The sequence below is a fragment of the Oncorhynchus nerka genome, linkage group LG9b (assembly GCF_034236695.1).
Source record: "Oncorhynchus nerka isolate Pitt River linkage group LG9b, Oner_Uvic_2.0, whole genome shotgun sequence".
NCBI classification, from domain to species: Eukaryota; Metazoa; Chordata; class Actinopteri; order Salmoniformes; family Salmonidae; genus Oncorhynchus; species Oncorhynchus nerka.
In genome coordinates this window covers 704,045-725,312 of record NC_088424.1, presented here as the reverse complement: position 1 = coordinate 725,312, position 21,268 = coordinate 704,045, and the positions used below count along the sequence as shown (strand labels likewise).

Sequence of the window (21,268 nt, the reverse complement as noted above, 5' to 3'; positions counted from 1 at the left end):
TGCCTGCAGCTAATGGGGATCCATAATAAATACAAATACTGTGCTTAATTAACTTCTCAACAAACCCAGAGCTACACAGCTCATTGGTTTAACTCAATGCTAACAGCATGTCCCTATGTCTTACAGATCTGTGACAAGGAGTGGCACTACTACGTGATCAATGTGGAGTTCCCTGCCGTGATTCTCTTCGTAGATGGCGTAACCTACGAACCCTACCTGGTGACCGACGATTGGCCCATCCATCCCTCATCAATTGACACCCAGCTGACAGTGGGTGCCTGCTGGCAAGGTCATTATAGACTCCTGTATAGGGTCCGGTGTCCATACCGACTCTGTGGCTGTCCAACTATGCATAGCGTACCTATAGAATTTCTGTATTTTTTACTGTAAAATAAAGGGGGGGAGGAGCAGGGAGGGAGGAGTCACATCATTTTCCTTTGATTTGGACATGTTTCCTCACAGACCAGGAATAATGTGGTTTTCCGTATCCCAGGAACAACTGTTTATTGGTTTCAATTGACCAGGACTTTAGGTAGTCACGTAGTGTTTTATGTTTCAGAATGCCTTGCCTGTTACCATAGGGATGAGTCAGTTTCCCTTATCCAGTCCAAGACAGTGATTAAACACTCCCCAACTTAAGACTAAGAGAGCTTGCAGCAGGAGCACAGACAGACACAGACAGATGCAGAGAGACACTGAGACACACAGAGAGAGAGAGAGAGAGAGAGAGGCTCAAGCTTGGAGACATCAAACAGGAAACACAGGCTGTCAATTCCAGCCGCTTAAAAAGAGGGGACTAATGAATCCATTTGAATGAAGAAGCACTACTTAACATCGCTTTTTATGATCAAAATAATAATTATATAAATGTGTCAGCTGGGGACAGATGGATACAGCTGAATCCCATGAGCCACGCTCGAGGTCCAACGTCAGCGGCATTTCTGTGTCGTCTGAATTTATTTTCATCTGGCTCCTGGTTGCAGTTCTCTTTTTTCCCCTCTTTTCCCTCTCTCTTTCCATGAATCTGTGATTGTGTGAGAAAGCCCTGAAGAAGGGATTAAGCCAGCCTGAATAGAGTACAAGTTCTCTGGCTATTACATCCCAATGAAGCTGCTATATGCTTCACTAAGCTGCAACTGATAACTTTGCAGACCATTAATGAACAGGATTGCATTTCTCTCATCCCCCCCCCCCCAACCACCCTGCACGCAATCAACAACGTAATGAAGATACACAAGGAATGAAAGGCACCAGCCCTGACCTTAGCGCGCCCTAAGCAAAACAAGACGTGTGACTTGTGACGAGAACAGCAGAATATGGTTTGTTTTGTCCATTTTCGTGAGGAAACCGTTTATTGAGATTGCTCTGAATGGTGCTCTTCTTATGGAGAGTAGACAAGCAGTTTCTCTGTGCAATGTCACTGAAGTTTAGGGCAGACAGACTCTGGCTGGCCTCAGGCCTACTGCGATAGAAGCCTCTTCTAAACCATAAACAAAATCCTGAACCTTCTCTAATTTCCTAATACAACTTGTTCAAACAATCCATTTCAACTTAATTGCTATCTTTCTTACTGCAGGTGTAAATATTATGCAGCCAGGTGTGTAAAAATAGCATATGTTAGCACTGAAGCCTAAATGCTGAATGTCTTCTTGTTCAAATTCTCCTCTTTGGGGGGGACGAGACCGAAATAAGCCCGAAAAACACACTCTCTCTCTCTGTGCTTCGGTGCCACAACACTTAATTGATAACATCTGTCTGGGAAAATATAAAATAATTTTAAAAATCAGGCTGGTGCAGGCGGCGGCGAGAACACTTGAGTATGTCAGCAAGAGATACGGCTCGGGGACCGTTAACGACTAGCAAACTGCTAGCACCATCTGCCAGTGAATCAAAGAAGAAAAACACACACTTGCCTAAAAAAGACGACGCTAGTTCTTTTTATTGAAGGCCTAGTGTCCCTCTGCTCTGAGCCCAAATCTACCTCAGATTGGACATTTTATTTTGTTGTTTTGAAAGTCATTTTTTAAAAAGAGTGGGGAGAGCAGATGGAAGCTGATAAACAAAACGGGCTATCATTTCCATAGTCATGCTACTGTCTTTATTTCACAATCCTGTTTCAGTTGGTATTTACTTGATGTTTCGGCCTACTAGGAAGTGATGCAAAAACAAAGGTAACTGTGTTAGCCATTGTTTAAATAGCTTCGTCTTGTTGAAAGGTAAGTTATATAGGTTCATCTCTTTTACTAGTGTTATTTCTAGCTTCAACTAAGTAAATAAAGTAAAATACTGTAAAATTAAGAATGACCAAAGCATGTTCCTACTATTATAATAGAGGCATGCTCCATAATGCCTTCATTGCACTGTGCTTTCAGAACAGATAAAGGATAAGACAATCATTGTCCACCACTTGATTGTACAATATTGCACCTTTGAACTGAACAAAAAAAAACCTTCCTCTTGTCCTCCCTAGGTGGTGAGGTGTCCAACCCGCGGTTCACCCAGTACTTCCGGGGAAGTCTGTCAGGTCTGACCATCCGGCCAGGCAAGATAGAGACCCAGAAAGTCATCTCCTGTCTACAGGCCTGTAAGGAAGGACTGGACATCAACTCACTGGAGAGCCTGGGCAAGGATATCAAGGTGAGTCACTGGGGCAAACACACGCAGATACACTGTACCAGTCAAAAGTGTGGACACACCTACACATTCAAGGGTTTTTATTTATTTTACTATTTTCTACATTGTAGAATAATAGGGAAGATATTAAAACTATGAAATAACACATGGAATCATGTAGTAACCAAAAAAGGGTTAAACAAATCCAAATATATTTTATATTTGAGATTCTTCAAAGTAGCCACCGTTTTGCCTCGATGACAGCTTTGCACACTCTTGGCTCTCTTATAAAGGTTCATTTTTATGGGGAAAATGATATTCCCCAAACTTCAAACTTCACTCGCTGCTTATGTATGCCAGTTAGACTCTACAGCGGTTATAAAGCAGATTCATGTACTTCATTTTAAGATGTTGTTTGGCCACTTTAGATGTGATGCAAAGCTTATCTAAACATATAGGCCTATGGGCTGGGAAGGATATACATGACGTGTGCAACTATGATTTGAAAAAGTCGGCCAAAAAAAATGGTATGCGCTGTGTCTTACCTTAATGCTCAAACTGGGCGACATTCACAGGTGATAATATATCATTCACAAATGATAGGCTAATATTGTACACCCATCAGACTATTCTTGATTTAATATTGTCTTTACATATACTCAATAATATATGTGTGGTATTAGTTTTGATTTAGAAATTGACCATTATCATGCACCTGTCTCGGAACATGGGCATGGGAAGAAAAAAACAACATGTAATCTATGCACTTAAATAGCGAATGGAGGATGCTTTTCCCATGGTTCATTTTCATGCCAGCCAGGTAGGCTACACTCCTGTTGAAAGTAAAGCAAAATGTTCATGTTTGGAAAATTGATGAGTAAATATAGTAGGCCTAGCCTATAGAAAGCTGATGGGATCCTCCTGATTTTATTAGAGGCCATCAAAACTGTTTTCTCTGCATTTGCATAGCCAATGTCACAGATCCCTCTGGAACTTTCATTGCGAACACCTGGCCCCTATTCCAACTGATTGTATTTGTATATATGTGCCCTTTGTTCCCCATGGTGCTGTCGATTATTGTTAGTTGGTGTGTGAGTACCTGTGCTGTGTGTTTTGGCTTTTGTGCCCTTGTGGATTGCACAGATGATTACAGGTCTCATCCCGTGTGTTAATCATTGTGCGCGTGTGTTATTTATTCAAGGTACTCCTCGCTCTTTTGTTTGGGTTTTAAACCTGTGTTTTTGTTACGTGTTTGTTTGGTCTTCATCCCCGTGCCTTTACACTAAATTTAAAAAACTATTACGCATTCCTGCATCTGTCTCCCGATCCTTCATGCCAACGTGACAGCCTATAGAAATGTTGCACAACATGAGCTCATGGTGTGACAGAAAAATTATGAATTCACCTTATTTGTAGGATATGAAACAATGATTTACTTAAACAGTAAGATACTTCTGTCCTGCTAATGCTGAGTTTTATGGCGTCCACTCTAGCTTCCTGGTGATAAAACCTACAGCTGGCATTCCAGTGACAGGATGTGGGGTGGTTGTAACTGGGATAGGAGTAGAACAGTGCCTCATTGTCTCATCTTCCTGGTATCTGGGAAACTAAGTAAAACACCATCCTGTGTAGATAACCAAGGTGGCTTATGGGAAGGTTAGAAATGACTGACTAAGCAATCTTGGTATCAGCTATATAAACTGTGCATTGTCTGTAAAGGGTAGGCTCTCAGCCTAACAGTCAGAACAAGACTGTTGGGCTGACAGTTTCATTATTGCGATAATTAATCGATATTAAATAAAGATGATTGATTGAAGAAATGACCAAGTCTCTCTCAGTACTGAATTTCCACGACAATGGGCCCTCGTGAAGTGTTTGATAAGATTTTCGATCACATTGGCATTGACATCAGAGTGATTAGAGGGACAAGAGTGCTGAGTACCAGACAGTTCGCACGTTCGGTAGGCTACTAATGACCATCAGCAGCATCAGAGCTTGGAGAAGCCTAATTACCGTGACTAAGTGATCACACGAGCTCACAGAACGGGACCACCGAGTGCTGAAGTGCATAGCACTTTGCAACATTCACTAAAGACTTCCAAACTGCCTCTGGAAGCAACATCAGGACAATAACTGTTCGTCGGAAGCTTTATGAAATGGGTTTCCATGGCCGAGCAGCTGCACACAAGCCTAAGATCACCATGCGCAATGCCAAGCGTGGGCTGGAGGGGGGTAAAGCTCGGAGCCATCGGAGCAGTGGAAACACATTCTCTGTCAGTCCAACGGACAAACTGGGTTTGGCAGATGTCAGGGGAACGCTACCTGTCCGAATGTATATTGCGAAATGTAAAGTTTGGTGGAGGAGGAATAATGGTCTGGAGCTGTTATTCATGCTTCGGTCTAGGCCCCTTAGTTCCAGTGAAGTGAAATCTTAACGCTACAGCATACAATGACATTCTAGACGATTCTGTGCTTTCAACTTTGTGGCAACAGTTTGGGGAAGGCCCTTTCCTGTTTCAGCATGACAATGCCCCCGTGCATAAAGCGAGGTCCATACAGAAATGGTTTGTCAAGATCGGTATTGAAGAACTTGACTGGCCTACACAGAACCATGACCTCAACCCCATCTACACCTTTGGGATGAAGTGGAACGCCGACTGTGAGCCAGGCCTAATTGCCTAACATCAGTGCTCGACATGACTAATGCACTAAGAGTGCAGGCTGTTATTGCAGCAAAGGGTGGACCAACTCCATATTAATGCCCATGATTTGAGATGTTCGACAAGCAGGTGTCCACATACTTTTGGTCATGTATTGTGTGCATGAAACACTCAGACACTTACCCTCTTGTATCAGTTGATTCATGTGTTCCTCTGTGTGTGCAGTTTCACTTTAACCCGGCCCAGTCTGTGCTGGTGATGGAGGGAGAGGACCTGGAGAGTGTCAACACAGCCATGGCCAAGGTCTCCTACATCAACTCACGCCAGTTCCCCACAGCAGGCCTCAGACGGCTACACATCACCACCACCGTACAGTGAGTATGGAATCCAACAATGTGTATGCGGGCGCACGCCAGCGAACACACTTAGTCTGTCTCACACACACACACACACACACACACACACACACACACACACACACACACGTTCACACTCCTCAACCTCTCTCTCGGTCTCTCTCTCTCTTTCACATAGACTACAGAAACATTTATTGCACCCAACCATACATTTAAACCCCTTTGAACTATAGGACCACAAGGTCAGAGACGCATGCAAGTATCATTTGTTTAAAGGCTCCTCAGAGGAGGAAGGGGAGGACCATCCTCCTCAGTGAATTTCATAAAAAATCTAAATTGTGGAACATTCAAAAAGTTATCATTTTTAAGGCGGCACAACCAGTAATTGAGTATAAGGGGGGCAGTTACTTTTTCACACAGGGGAATTGTTCATTTTGTTAATTAAATAAATGAAATAAGTATAAAAAAATTGTGTTCTTTGTAAACTCCCTTTATCTAATATTAGGTTTTGGCTAAAGATCGGATAACATTCCGTATCAAACATATACAAAATTTGAGAAAATCAGAAAGTGGGCTGTCAGAGCTCTTGCAGCGTGAACTGACAGGTTGTCCACCCAATCAAAGAACCAGAGAATGAATCTAGTACTGGAAGCATAAGCTACAGCTAGCTAGCACTGCAGTGCACAAAATGTGGTGAGTAGTTGACAATACAGTAGGTGAATAGATCTGAACAATTTAATTTCTTCAAAAATTAAGGAGAAGCAAGAGAGAGAGAGAGAGAGAGCTAGCTATATTTTGTTGTATTTTTTTTCTCACTTTCACTTGGAAGGTGCACTATATAAAACATTTCAGTTTGTGACAAAACAAGCAAGTATAGTGTGAAGAATCATTGTACCATCTAAACAGCTGTGAAATATATTTTCCATAACCAAAAATATTGTATTTTCAACTGTTTGGAGCTGGGGTACAAAACCGAACGTAAAAGACGCAAAAACTAAATGTAAGAACGGGAAGCATAGAAATAGCGCACATAGATCAGATCTAACACTACCTAAACTTGCTTTCAATGATAATGACAAATCTATAACACACATTTGTATGTGAACTTGGTCAGATCGCCCAAAAACGTAAATATTTAATCTAGTTTATCCTACTCAAACACCTGGCTCAAACAGAGAGGGATGCCATGTTAGCTAGCTGGCTATGGCTATCCAACACTGGAAATCTTCCAAGTCAAGGTAAGCTTTTGGTTTTATTAATTTATTGCCACCGTGGGGCCTGCCGGTGTAACTGCTAAACTGCTTGCTGTACACTGTACTGCATGATTGTAGTGTGTTTACTAATGCATTCGTTTCAGTAGCTATGTTGACTATGACGTTAGCTATTATGGTGGAACGATGTAGGCTGTGTGTAGCAGTTAGCGGTTATGGTATGAAGGTTTGGCTTGGAAAGATTTTTTCGCCTGGTCACAGAATAGTGCATAGATGTGCATTTTGTTTACAGAGGTAAACAAATGCTGGTATCTGGGGAAGGAGGTGAAAGAGAGAGGCGATTAAAGGGGAACGTGTTTTGATGGCGGGACAGTGAGAGAAAAGAGAGAATCTACTGAGTTAAAGGAACTCTTTGAACTGAATGTCCTCAGTGTGTGTGTGTGTGTGTGTGTGTGTGTGTGTGTGTGTGTGTAAGCAATACAGCCCATGGTGTTTGCGCATCTGAGGCTCTGCTTTTTCTCTGTATGTGTCCTCAGGGTCAGTGTGTGTGTACGTCTGGCGTGTCATTGAGATCAGTGTCTAGTGTGTTCCAGGCTGTGGGTGTGTGTGTATGTGTGTGTGTGCCCGTCTAAGCCTGTGCTCTCTCCGTGTCTGATATGCTAATCAGCGTCGCTTCCCTCTCTTTATCTCTCCCCTCGTTAATGGCTGAGAGGACAGCCGGGTTGCCGTGGTGCCCCGGTTGCCTTGGAGCTGTGGTAGCCTGGGCCGACGTGGCAATTGCTGATGACGAGGATATGAATGACGGCCATGAAAGGCAATCTGCTGTGTCAGGGTTCCTCACGCCAGAGAGCACTACGAGAAGGAAGGTTGATCATGAGAGGAATATAGTGCTGTTAAGACTGTCTGGGTGGGTGACTGGCTGGCCCGTTTTCTGTCTACCTCTCGCTCAATATCCTTCTCTCTCCCATTATCCGCTCTCTGTGTTTCTCTCCCTCTCCTCTAGTCACCTATTTCAAGAACAAAGAATTGTATTGTAATACTTCCTTTTGGTGTGAGGGCACTTAGTTTAGAAAGGAAAACTTAGCATCATACAGTGTTTTTAACAGCTCAGGTGATTGCGCCATTGCCTAATGAGAAAAGGTAAAGGAACAGATGGTATGCTGAGATTGTGCAGTCTTATAGGAGTTAATGAAATGTATTGGTAAAGAAATACAGGCCCAATACAAGAGAGGAAGTGAGAGTGGAAGAGAAAGAACAAGGTTGATCGTGGGATATAATTTGTGTTACCCTTATTTTACCAGGTAAGTTGACTGAGAACACATTCTCATTTACGGCAACGACCTGGGGAATAGCTACAGGGGAGAGGAGGGGGGGGGGGGTGAAGGAGCCAATTGGAAGCTATACAGGAATGAAATCAACTGCTAAACTAAGGTAGGCCCAAATAAGAGAGAGAATGAGAAAGGATGGAGAGAAAAGGTGGAAACGGTGTGTGTGTGTGTGTGTATTCTGTTCACAGTTAAGCAGTAAGGGGGGGGACGGCCAAATCAAATTGGACTTGTGTGGTGGATAGTGGACTCCTGCCACAGGAGCTGTAATAGGTTTAGTCTAACTAGCCCCCTCGTATAAAGAGAGATGGCCTGTCCTATTCAGCAGGCACTTTAATGCTCCATACGACAAGAGGTCCCCGACTGCATCCCAAATGGCACCCTATTCTCTAGTCTCTCGTGAAAAATAGTGCACTATGTAGGGAATGTGGTGTAATTTGGGACACAACCCCTTGCTGGTCAGATGGCATTTATTTAGCGAGGGCCTTAGTTTAGTATGGGGCATGCTACTCCTCACAAACTTTGTTTAGCAGTTATACTGATGTTGTTCCGGGGTAATTGTTTGTGGAGTTACAGCCAATTGTGTTAATCAAAAGAAACACGCACACGATTGCAGGTGCACACTGCACGCACGCATGCACACACACTTCCCAATCAGAGTTTGTTTGGTAGTTACGTAGATCAGCTAATCACACACTTCCTAGCCATACAAATACAGACATCCCATTACAAGCCAGTCTAGTAGGTAGTTAAGGCGAACAACGTGTCTTAATACGTGCTTAATGTAGGCCTAGTCTTGATGCAAGGAATTGCCATGGGAAAGCAGCTCAAACAGACCACGAAGGTGACAAATGTATTTTCGCTAGTAAACCAGAAGCAGCAGACAGTCATCATATAAACAAAAGACCGTTCTTAATTACCACGGGAAAGTAAATGAATTAATAAGTGAGTGAGTGAAGAGCACTTTTCACCGACCATTGAAAAGCGGAATTACTCAAGGCGTTAGGTGCCGGCGTTGGCATTAATCCTGAGAGACTTCACTCTGCTCCTCTCAAAGTGGAATGAACCTGGATGATGGCCAGCTTGTTTTACCCAGACTGCCTGGGTGGCAGGACAGCTCCTCGCTCTGGGTAGAAGGTGCCCTTAGGATCTACTGAACAAAAATATGAATGCAACATGCAAGGATTTCAAAGATGTTACTGAGTTAGAGTTCATCTAAGGAAATCAGTCGATTTAAATAAATACATTTGGTCCTAATCTATGAATTTCACATGACTGGGAATGGGTGCAGCCCCACGCACTTGCATGCCAGACCCACCCACTGGGGAGCTAGGCCCAGCCAATCAGAATTATTTTTTCCCCACAAAAAGGCCTTTAATTACAGACAGAAATACTCCTCAGCCGTCCGGTTGACTGGTCTCAGATGGTCCCGCAGGTGACGAAACTGGATGTGGAGGTCCTGGGCTGGTGTGGTTACACGTGTTCTGTGGTTGTTAGGCCGGTTGGACGTACTGCCAAATTCTCTAAAACGAAGTTTGAGGCGGTTTACAGTACATTCAACTCTCTGGCAACAGCTCTGATGGACATTCCTGCAGTCGGCATGCTAATTGCACAATTTAAGACATCTGTGGCATTGTGTGACCTTTTATTATCCCCAGCACAAGGTGCACCTGTGTAACGATCATGCTGTTTAATCAGCTTCTTGATATGCCAAACCTATCAGGTGGATAGATTACTGTGAAAAGGGAGAAATGCTCACTAACAGGGATGTAATTTGTAAAAACAAATAATAATAAATTGAGAGATATTAGGTTTTTGTGCCTATATAAAATGTCTGGGATCTTTAATTTCAGCTCATGAAACATGGGACCAAGACTTTACATGTTGCATTTATATTTTTTGTTCAGTGCATTCGGAAAGTATTCAGACCCCTGGACTTTTTCCACATATTGTTCAATTACAGCCTAATTCTAAAATTGATAGTTTTTTTTCTTCTTAAATCTACACACAATAGCCCATAATGACAAAGTAAAACAGGATTATACAATTTTTTGCAAACTTAGAAAAAATAAATTAAAAAAGATTACATTTACATAAGTATTCAACCTCTTTATGCTGTACTTTGTTGAAGCATCTTTGGCAGCGATTATAGACTTGAGTTTTCTTGGGTTTTCTTGGCTACAAGCGTGGCACAATTGTATTTGGGGATTTTCTCCCATTCTTCTCTGCAGATCCTCTCAAGCTCTGTCAGGTTGGAAGGGGAGCATCGCTGCACAGCTATTTTCTGGTCTCTCCAGTGTTGTTAGAATGGGTTCAAGTCCGGTCTCTGGCTGGGCTGCTCAAGGACATTCAGAGACATGTCCCGAAGCCACTCCTGCGTTGTCTTGGCTGTGTGTTTAAGGTCGTTGTCCTGTTGGAAGGTGAACCTTTACCCCAGTCTGAGTGCTCTGGGGTAGGTTTTCATCAAGGATCTCTCTGTACTTTGCTCCGTTCATCTTTCCCTCGATACTGACTGGTCTCCCAGTCCCTGCTGCTGAAAAACATCCCCACAGCATGATGCTGCCACAACCATGCTTCACTGTATGGATGCTGCCAGATTTCCTCCAGACCTGACGCTTGGCATTCAGGCCAAAGAGTAAAATCTTGGTTTCATCACACCAGAGAATCTTGTTTCTCATGGTCTGAGAGTCTGGTTCTCCCATCTCCACAGAGGAACTCTGGAGCTCTGTCAGAGTGACCATCGGGTTCTTGGTCACCTCCTTGACCAAGGCTCTTCTCCCCCGATTGCTCAGTTTGGCCAGGTGGCCAGCTCTAGGAAGAGTCTTGGTGGTTCCAAACATCTCCCATTTAAGAATGCTGGATGCCAGTGTTCTTGGGGACCTTCAATGCTGCAGTCATTTTTTGGTACCCTTCTCCAGATCTGTGCCTCGACACAATCCTGTCGCAGAGCTCTACAGAAAATTATTTCGACCTCATGGCTTGGTTTTTAGCTCTGACATCACTGTCAACTGTGGGACCTTATATAGACAGGTGTGTGCCTTTCCAAATCATGTCCAATCAATTGAATTTACCACAGGTGGACTCCAATCAAGTTGTAGAAACATCTCAAGGATGATCAATGGAAACAGGATGGATGCACCTGAGCTCAATTTTGAGTCTCATGGCAAAGGGTCTGAATAGAACTATTTGATTGAAAGTTGTTTTACTAGAGTCACTGAATTAAAAAAGTAATAACTCCTTAAATGTTTCTTTGTTTGGGTTACGCTTCATGTTAACCGTGGGCTTAGGTGTTAAATTGTGTTGATGAGAAAATGTGATAATTAGTGTGTGTTTACATTATATTAGGCCATTTATAGGATAAACAGAGAGAGACTGTGTTTCCTGTGGGCGGGTGCATGTCCAAGCGTGCTTACGTCTGTGTGCGTGTGTGTTATTGGAAATGGCCAACTTGGGGCCATCTGTCTGAAAACAGCATCACTCCCCCCAAAAAATTTGAAAAGCTGCAGCTTCTATGCCAACAGAGACAACTTGCAATCACAATTGGACAAACATTGGAAGTCCACTTTCACAGTTGCCTCCGTCACAATCTGTCCCTACATTATGTGTCTCTCATCTCTGAAATGAAAATGAAAAGTGCCCAGTCATTCATTGCTAGGACCAGAAAGAGTATGTAGTCAGTATACTCTTGGGTGAAGGCACAAATTAATAGTGACACACAATGCAATTTATGCCATTTTCGATTCCAATATGATTAGTATCAGATGGCAGTGATGTTCCGCTAGTCTTTCTTACCCAGTTACTCCTTATATGTAGGCCAATTATCTACAAAAACTGCCCTGGCCAGAACAATTATGACCTGAAGAAAATAAAGTGTTCTTTCTGCATTAGCTGCATTGTCTAATGTCTATCTCCATGCTCTCCTCCTCATCCCTTCTTCTTCACCCTCCCTCTCTCCTGTTGTTTTGGGTTGCTCAGGTGTTTCGGGGAGGACATATGCATCTCCATCCCAGACATTAAGGCAGTAGTAATAGTCCAGCCACCCAGCGAGCCATGGATCACCATCGCTGGTTCAGATCGACTCGTCAAGCCTTCCGCTGACCTGCGTGGAGCCACGGGCATGGCACCCTTCAAGGAGCTGCGCATCACCAGCACTGTAACCAAGAGTGACGGTGTGCCGTTCAGCGCAGGTGGGTTGGGTGGTTACCATGGATACGTGTTGATATAGCACGGCGTTTAAAAAGTGTGTGTGTGAGCATTCATGTGTGTGTGTGTGTGTGTGTGTGTGTGTGTGTGTGTGTGTGTGTACAGTCCACAGGCCTGGTGTTCTGGAGGTTATGCACAACCTGGATTACTGTGATGTCCTGGTGATCGGAGAGGAGCTCAATCCAGAGCATGAGAGTCTGGAGATTCACCACAGCTCCCTAATAGGGAAACACCTGGATGCCACAAACTCCACCTCAGGCATCTCCATATATGGTATACACTTCAATTTATGAATCATTATTCATATCACACTTTTCATACCTGAACATAAATTCCTTATTGTGTGTCACCTGCTTGGTAACGGTACGAGAAGCTCTTGAAGTTATTAGAGCTGGGCCCAGCGTTGAGCCCTGAGGGACACCATCAATATATGGCTGGGAATACCAGGGACACCTTTGGTAAAAATGCATTTTCCCCAGGTGTGGACTCCATGGCACACTATGAGGAGGCCCTCAGGCAGGTGCGCTATAGGAACTGGCGCCCGGCGACCCTGACTAACAGGAGGTTCAGGCTCACCTGCTCCGAGCTCAACGGCCGCTACACCAGCAACGAGTTCAATCTGGAGGTCAGGGAAGAAGCTTTATCCATCTTTCCTTTTCTGTTTCACCCCTTTCCCACTCACACTCTCTATTCTCCCATCTCCACCACTGCCACTCCGTCTTCCTGCCTCTTTCTACACCCCTCTCTCCGTTTCTCTCACCCTTCACCACTCAGTCTCTCTTCCCATTTCTGCACCGTCACTCATCAACCAGACCCATTTACCCTTTATCTCATCGATCTATCTTTCTCTACATCATTGCCATCTCCATACTGACTGATATGTACTTTGTCCTGCCCTCAGATTAGTGTCCTCCACAACTCAGCACCCGTAGAGCATGTCAATCACATGGCTGTCCAATCCCAGTACATGCGGCCTGTGCATCATCCACTGATGGTGCACACTCTCAATTCCCACATCTCAGGTAAGGCATCCAGAAGTGTTCACCCACACAGACACACAAATGTACACACGCACCCACACACACACACGGTGAGCACATGTCCCTGCTACTATCAGAGGCTTGAGAGTGTGTTTTGTTGAACTGGAAAGGGATCCAGATTAGGCTAAGCCAGGGATCCTTTCTTGAGCGGATGGTCAGGGGGCCGGAACATAATTATAAATAATTTGTAGGCTGCAAATTGTCCCGCAAGAAGCCCAAACAGATGCATGGGAATACTTTGAAACAGATTTCTCTAAAATTAAAATCACTTTTCTTGCTATGAAAACTTGGGCGGGGGGCAAATAAAATCACCCATGGGCCTAATTTGGCCTGCGGCCTGGCAGTTGGGGAACCCCGGGCTACGCCTTCAGATCATACACACACACAGACAGACACACGCTGTCTCTCTCCCTCTCTCTGTGTCACACACACACACACACACACAGGACTGAGTGATCTCCAAAAGGTAGGGAGGACAGAGCACATTTCTTGTAAATTCAGATGAATTTACCCTTTAAACACTTCTCCCCCACAGGCACCCCTCCAGCTGCCACGGTGGTGATAGTGATCTGTATCGCCGCCCTGGTGGTCATAGTGGTGATGGGCATCTACAGGCTCCACAGTACCCACCAGGACGGCTCCAAGAGGGAGGAGGACGGGGCCAAGGACCCAAAGATGGACTGGGACAACTCCACCCTCACCATCACAGTCAACCCTATGGAGGTGAGAGAACATTATACAAAGAATGTCCCAAAGGAGGCACTGCTAACTACATCAACTCGATGGCACTTGAAATTATTGAATAGGTCTAGTTGAATGTCTAGGAGTTGATTTGTGGTTGGGGTTTTATGACATGTATCACATTGACTCTGTTTTGGTATTAGATTTAGGTTTTGTAGCAAGGCCAGACATCACCTACAGGGATGTTTTCTGATCAATAGCTTTGAGGTGTCTTCTACAAAAGTAGTAATTCAGTGTTTCACTTTATCCCGTCCTGCACATCGGAGGGCCTCAGGCGGTAGAGGAGGTGGTAAGAGACGAAGAGGAAGAGGATGATGAAGAGGAAGAGGACGATGAGCAGGCAGGCGACATGAGTGCAGAGTCAGGCGACAGTGATGAAACAGAGGAGGAAGAGGAGGATGAGAGGGAAGTGAAGAAGGAGGGAAAGCAGAAGAGCAAGCTGGAATGGGATAGCTCCTCGATAACGTATTGATCTGTCACGCATGTACACACACCTACAGAATCTGCAGTCACAATCATTTGTGAAAACGGCACATTTTTTAAAATGAAATGTTGCTCTCTTCTGGTCAAACTAAGGCATTACAACCAAAAAGGTTGACTAGCCATAAGCAATTGTCCACTTCTCTTGCCAGTGGAGCTGATTTCTCCCATTTGTGTGTAACTGCTCGATCCTATTTAAGACTGCCATTGACAACACAATAGGGCCAATTGAAAATTTGCACAAGCACATTTCCACCTTATATCCAATGGCTTGTTCATCGGTGTTGAATTATTTCTGGGTTTGGACACAAAAGATTATCTATCTCAATTGCTTTTGAGTTACTAATACAAAAAGATCTTGGAAAATTGTTCATTGTAAATGGTACGTCCGCTCTTTAGCATTAATACAAATTGTGGAATTTTTTTGCAATTTTAATACTGTACTTTTAAAGTATTTTTTTGTTTGCATTAGATTATGAGATTATATTTTATTCGTTTTAAATCTTGGAAACGTTTATTTTACGTCTTCTGAAAGACAGACTAACAAATTGTCATTAACAGAGGTATAAGAGAGGATGTATTTACAAACAAATTTTGAACATTTTGATAGATTCTCCTTTTTTTCCTGTTGCCTGGTTCTTTTTCTTGAACATATGAAAAAGCGAGAAAAGTTCCTGTATGTTTTTATAAATCCCTCGTGACGTGTATATAGCAGGTAGCATAGCTGAACTATAATTCACCTCGTCTCTCACCTATCTTTTCTCAGACTGTATGTCCAAATGTGCTTGCATCAGGGGCATTTTGAGTAGTCAAGTTGCCCCTGACCACATATTTAGAATCAAATGACCTTCCCTCAATCCTAACTTTAAACATTTGGAGGGAAAAATGGACAACTGACCCTAGATTAGTGCTTGAGGGTGACTTTAGCGCTCATGGTAATTTCTATCTCTGTGTTTGCTATTGACTGTCCCTGCGTGTGTCCACCTACTTCCGAGGCTGAGATGAGGGTATGAGAGTAGACACTTAAAGGGATAGTTCACCCAATAATCAAACTTTCATACATGAAAAATGATCTCAAGTCCACGCCATATGTTGTTTAAATCACGCAATATGCACATGTAAGCGTCTGACAAACAAATGTTGGGGTAAATAAACTCCCTTTAGTCATAACTTGTCAAGCTATTATTGGCTTGACAGGTTAGCATTTTCAGCCTGGGCGCAGAAACAACTTGTCAAGCGGATCACTTTTGTCAAGTCGGTGCATTGGTCACCGCCTTTCAAAGTGTGTTGCATTATGAGAATAGAAATTGTCTGACTTGCGCCTACATGTCGCCTGCATTAACTTTACAAAAATCACGTGATCAAAAGGTAATGAAGTTTAGACTGCAGTCGACTGCTGGTTTCTGCAGTCGCTCTTCAATAACTTCTTCCTGCAGCAATCTCCTGCATTGTGGGAGGCTCTATTGTCAACCAATCATGAGGGTGTTTTTGTTTAACCCACGAGAAAGTGACTCAAACAAGATATATACACTAATTGATATATCTCACTAATTGATTGTAGCCTACAATGTACACACATTTGATTTCAGTTTGAGTGATATGGGGGTTGGAGATGTTTATTTTGACATTATAAAGAAAAAGTTAACCATGGCAACACTGCCATGTTAATCTGAGCTTTGCTGTTTGAAAACCACATTAGTGTCCGACTTTCGGCTGTCGCAGTTTCTCCTCCCACGGCTTCAGTCCTCGACTTTCGTCTACAGTCGGTTGCTTTAGCCGTACCACTCAAACACACCCATTCTCTTTGGGTACATCTCAATGGGCTAAAGGGGCTTCCTCTCCTTGTTTTCTTTCCTTCACCTGCCATCAAAAACACAGGTAAGGTGAAAGCAAACTGGTGGGTGCCTTTGCCTACCAGAATTCTGCTTCCACCTGCCCATTTCATGTCGAGACAGATTAAGGAAAGGAGTCAAAGAGACTGAGTATTGAGATTACACCCCTTATGTTTTTCTATGACAGGCCACCTCTGTCAGAAGTCCCACTGTAAAAAAACTAACTATTGATCCTCTCGCTCCTTCTCTGGTCGCCTATAACATGTCTGCAGTAGTTGAATCTAGCCAACTCCTTGTTTCTGACCCCTTGTATTTCCCAGAATGCTACTCTAAACACTGCATCCGTTACATGTTTATGTCTGTAGCAGTGGTTAGAACTCTCCCCCCCCGTCGGCCTTAACGCCTGTGGTTGTAATGTTATCATTGTGAGACACGTCTACCATTGCCTTGTTTCACCCCATCTTTATACCATGGGAGAATCTCAATTGCACACTCCTCACATCCTCTGTCCTCGCCTCCTTCTTAAAGCCCATTGGATGAGAAAGCCAGAGGTCCTGCCCCTCTGACCTTCTCCTCCAATGGGTTTTGAGGCGGCTAGCGAGAACGTGAGAAGTAGGCAATTTAAATTCTCACCATGCCTGTCATAGAGGAGTACAAATAAACTGTTTAGCATATAAACCCTTTAAAAACAGTACAAGACAGTTATTTTATATATGATTATTTTTGTTTTGTTTTGTAAATGTTTGGGGTTTCTTTCTCTTTGGTGGTAATGGCAGCACTTTCTGTACATTGACCAATAAAGACTTGTTTTAGAATCTACGGCAAGTGTCTCTTCTCTTTATGTGTGTGAGGACAAGAATGTGTGATGTCCTGTCTGACTGCCTCATAACCCTAGAACTGTATAGGGAATTTGATAGGCTACATTTTAAACTAGGTGTGAGTAAATTCAGAGTGAGTGACTGTGAATAAAAATAAAATAAAAAGTACAATAGGCCTAAAAATCAAGATAACAATTGTTTAGTATGTGGGTCCATAACTGCACTTGATGGCCACCTAAAATAATTGGCAGCGCTGGCAAAACACATTTTATGAGGATAGGATTCATTCATAAACAATTATAGAATGCTTTAAGAGTGGATATTAGGTCTACTTCTTCCTGCATGAGTCCATAAAATTTCCTAGCGAAGGTCAACGTTCTCCATCACCAATATGACTCCTCCATAGCTCCGTTTATACCTCATTCTAACATGAGTCTTTTATCATTCTGATTGTGCCCACATTTTTAGACAGGTGTAGACGATTGAAAGACGCATTGTGATCAGATCCATCCTGACCACCACCAGAGGTAGTCAGAGACCCGTGGTATCTGGATATCAATCCAGTGTAAACAGATCTGGATGGTCAACCCATTTCAATCATAATTATACCCGTCTCTAAAATCATTGACAGGTAGCGCAATGTGAGCACAGTGTACAGATAAAGGTGCATTTTACTATCATGTCTAGATACAATGCGGGCCCAATCTGAATGTGGATAAGATCCGTACAAAGGGAGCATGTTAGCACCTAGTATAACTGAGGCTCATGACAGCGTTTTTCTTTTTTTTTAAGTCACTAGCCCCGTTTATACCTGGTTCTAACATGCTTCCGTTGTCCTGCTCTTGTCCACATTTTGATTGTTCCCACATTTGTCAACAGGTGTAGACAATCAAAAGGGGCATTGTGATGGGCGGCAGGTAGCCTAGCAGTTAAGAGCGTTGGGCCAGTAACTCCGTTGCATTATTGATATAAATGATAATGGGATTGGGGAGAGAAAAAAAACTTGGGATATTTATATATGGGCCCCATTCTGCATGGAGAGCTCCCAGCTCTGTTTTGTAAGCCGTGCACTCATGATACGCTCTTATCTATTCCGTTGTGGGGGTTGGACACGTGCACTGCTGTATGATAGACAGTTTCGTTTCAGTAGTCGGGTCTCTCACTCTTCCCTCTCCCACAGGCTGCACGTGAATTTCATGTTTGGGGAAGCAAATTTTTTTAGCTTAAAATTCTCCTTCATAATAAAGCATTCAATGCATCTATCATCGCATTTTCAGATTTATGTAAGATAGTAGGCTATTTATAATGTGGTAAATAGATTGGAGAGTCATAATGTAGGCTGATAATATAACTGAAAAACTGCCCGCAAGAAAAGACTGCCGTTTTCAATGCATAGCAGTCACGTAGAGTAGGCTATAGACTTCATCAGATACGTTTCTTCTTTCTTTTTGTGTCTATAAACACATTTCATGCAATTCTACTACACTTGATGACTGGAGACAAAAAATGACAGGGTAATATAGTACTATATGTTTTATTAGCCACAATCTGGCCTTTACTAAATTTAGTTACAGCACCCCTCTCACTTTCTTGCTCTCCTACACAAACCCCTTGTAGCAGCCTACAAATAAATATCTACGCTGTTCACAACAGGCTTTTTTGCAGTCTTTTTTAAAAATCAAACAGCCATGAGTTAAAATAACTTGGGCAGCAGTGAAACTGTTAGCGAATCTTTTCCTATGCTTAGGCTGCTCATCCCATTAGGAATTGTTTTTATTTTTAGTAGATGCATGCAATGCTTTACTATTCAGAACCCCCTACTCAAAACAACTTCCCTATAGCTATGTCCCTCCCTGTATTACATTTACATTACATTTAAGTCATTTAGCAGACGCTCTTATCCAGAGCGACTTACAAATTGGTGCGTTCACCTTAAGACATCCAGTGGAACAGCCACTTTACAATAGTGCATCTAAATCTTTTAAGGGGGGGGGTGAGAAGGATTACTTTATCCTATCCTAGGTATTCCTGAAAGAGGTGGGGTTTCAGGTGTCTCCGGAAGGTGGTCGTGAGGGAGTTTGTTCCACCATTGGGGGGCCAGAGCAGCGAACAGTTTTGACTGGGCTGCGCGGGAACTGTACTTCCTCAGTGGTAGGGAGGCGAGCAGGCCAGAGGTGGATGAACGCAGTGCCCTTGTTTGGGTGTAGGGCCTGATCAGAGCCTGGAGGTACTGAGGTGCCGTTCCCCTCACAGCTCCGTAGGCAAGCACCATGGTCTTGTAGCGGATGCGAGCTTCAACTGGAAGCCAGTGGAGAGAGCGGAGGAGCGGGGTGACGTGAGAGAACTTGGGAAGGTTGAACACCAGACGGGCTGCGGCGTTCTGGATGAGTTGTAGGGGTTTAATGGCACAGGCAGGGAGCCCAGCCAACAGCGAGTTGCAGTAATCCAGACGGGAGATGACAAGTGCCTGGATTATTATTCATATTATATTATATATATTATATATTATTATATATATTATATATTATTATTATTATTCAGAACCCCCTACTCAAAACAACTTCCCTACAGCTATGTCCCTCCCTGTATTATTCAGAACCCCCTACTCAAAACAACTTCCCTACAGCTATGTCCCTCCCTGTATTATTCAGAACCCCCTACTCAAAACAACTTCCCTACAGCTATGTCCCTCCCTGTATTATTCAGAACCCCCTACTCTAAACAACTTCCCTACAGCTATGTCCCTCCTGTATTATTCAGAACCCCCTACTCAAAACAACTTCCCTACAGCTATGTCCTCCCTGTATTATTCAGAACCCCTACTCAAAACATCTTCCCCAGCTATGTCCCTCCCTGTATTATTCAGAACCCCTACTCAAAACAACTTCCCTACAGCTATGTCCCTCCCTGTATTATTCAGAACCCCCTACTCAAAACAACTTCCCTACAGCTATGTCCCTCCCTGTATTATTCAGAACCCCCTACTCAAAACAACTTCCCTACAGCTATGTCCCTCCCTGTATTATTCAGAACCCCCTACTCAAAACAACTTCCCTACAGCTATGTCCCTCCCTGTATTATTCAGAACCCCTACTCAAAACAACTTCCCTACAGCTATGTCCCTCCCTGTATTATTCAGAACCTCCTATCAAAACAACTTCCCTACAGCTATATCCCTCCCTGTATTATTCAGAACCCCCTACTCTAAACAACTTCCCTACAGCTATGTCCCTCCCTGTATTATTCAGAACCCCCTACTCTAAACAACTTCCCTACAGCTATGTCCCTCCCTGTATTATTCAGAACCCCTACTCAAAACAACTTCCCTACAGCTATGTCCCTCCCTGTATTATTCAGAACCCCTACTCAAAACAACTTCCCTACAGCTATGCCCCTCCCTGTATTATTCAGAACCCCTACTCAAAACAACTTCCCTACAGCTATGCCCCTCCCTGTATTATTCAGAACCCCTACTCAAAACAACTTCCCTACAGCTATGTCCCTCCCTGTATTATTCAGAACCCCTACTCAAAACAACTTCCCTACAGCTATGTCCCTCCCTGTATTATTCAGAACCCCTACTCAAAACATCTTCCCTACAGCTATGTCCCTCCCTGTATTATTCAGAACCCCTACTCAAAACAACTTCCCTACAGCTATGTCCCTCCCTGTATTATTCAGAACCCCTACTCAAAACAACTTCCCTACAGCTATGTCCCTCCCTGTATTATTCAGAACCCCTACTCAAAACAACTTCCCTACAGCTATATCCCTCCCTGTATTATTCAGAACCCCCTACTCAAAACAACTTCCCTACAGCTATGTCCCTCCCTGTATTATTCAGAACCCCTACTCAAAACAACTTCCCTACAGCTATGTCCCTCCCTGTATTATTCAGAACCCCCTACTCAAAACATCTTCCCTACAGCTATGTCCCTCCCTGTATTATTCAGAACCCCTACTCAAAACAACTTCCCTACAGCTATGTC

General features: G+C 43.4%; 1 protein-coding gene across 2 annotated transcripts in view; it reads left to right on the top strand.

Moving 5' to 3' along the window:
- Positions 1 to 17,280, top strand: part of LOC115114241 (calsyntenin-2-like) — a 284,603-nt gene extending 267,323 nt beyond the window's left edge. The window contains exons 9-17 of one of the 2 annotated variants that reach the window (XM_029642323.2): positions 127 to 289; positions 2,471 to 2,637; positions 5,499 to 5,647; positions 12,141 to 12,352; positions 12,474 to 12,641; positions 12,848 to 12,993; positions 13,270 to 13,390; positions 13,944 to 14,131; positions 14,424 to 17,280. In XM_029642323.2, the coding sequence (XP_029498183.2) occupies positions 127 to 289; positions 2,471 to 2,637; positions 5,499 to 5,647; positions 12,141 to 12,352; positions 12,474 to 12,641; positions 12,848 to 12,993; positions 13,270 to 13,390; positions 13,944 to 14,131; positions 14,424 to 14,621 (1,512 nt within the window). In that variant the 3' untranslated portion in view covers positions 14,622 to 17,280. Of the gene's footprint in view, positions 1 to 126; positions 290 to 2,470; positions 2,638 to 5,498; positions 5,648 to 12,140; positions 12,353 to 12,473; positions 12,642 to 12,847; positions 12,994 to 13,269; positions 13,391 to 13,943; positions 14,132 to 14,415 lie in introns of both variants that reach the window. The other variant, XM_029642324.2, reaches the window with a different exon arrangement.
- The last annotated feature ends 3,988 nt before the right edge of the window (positions 17,281 to 21,268 follow it).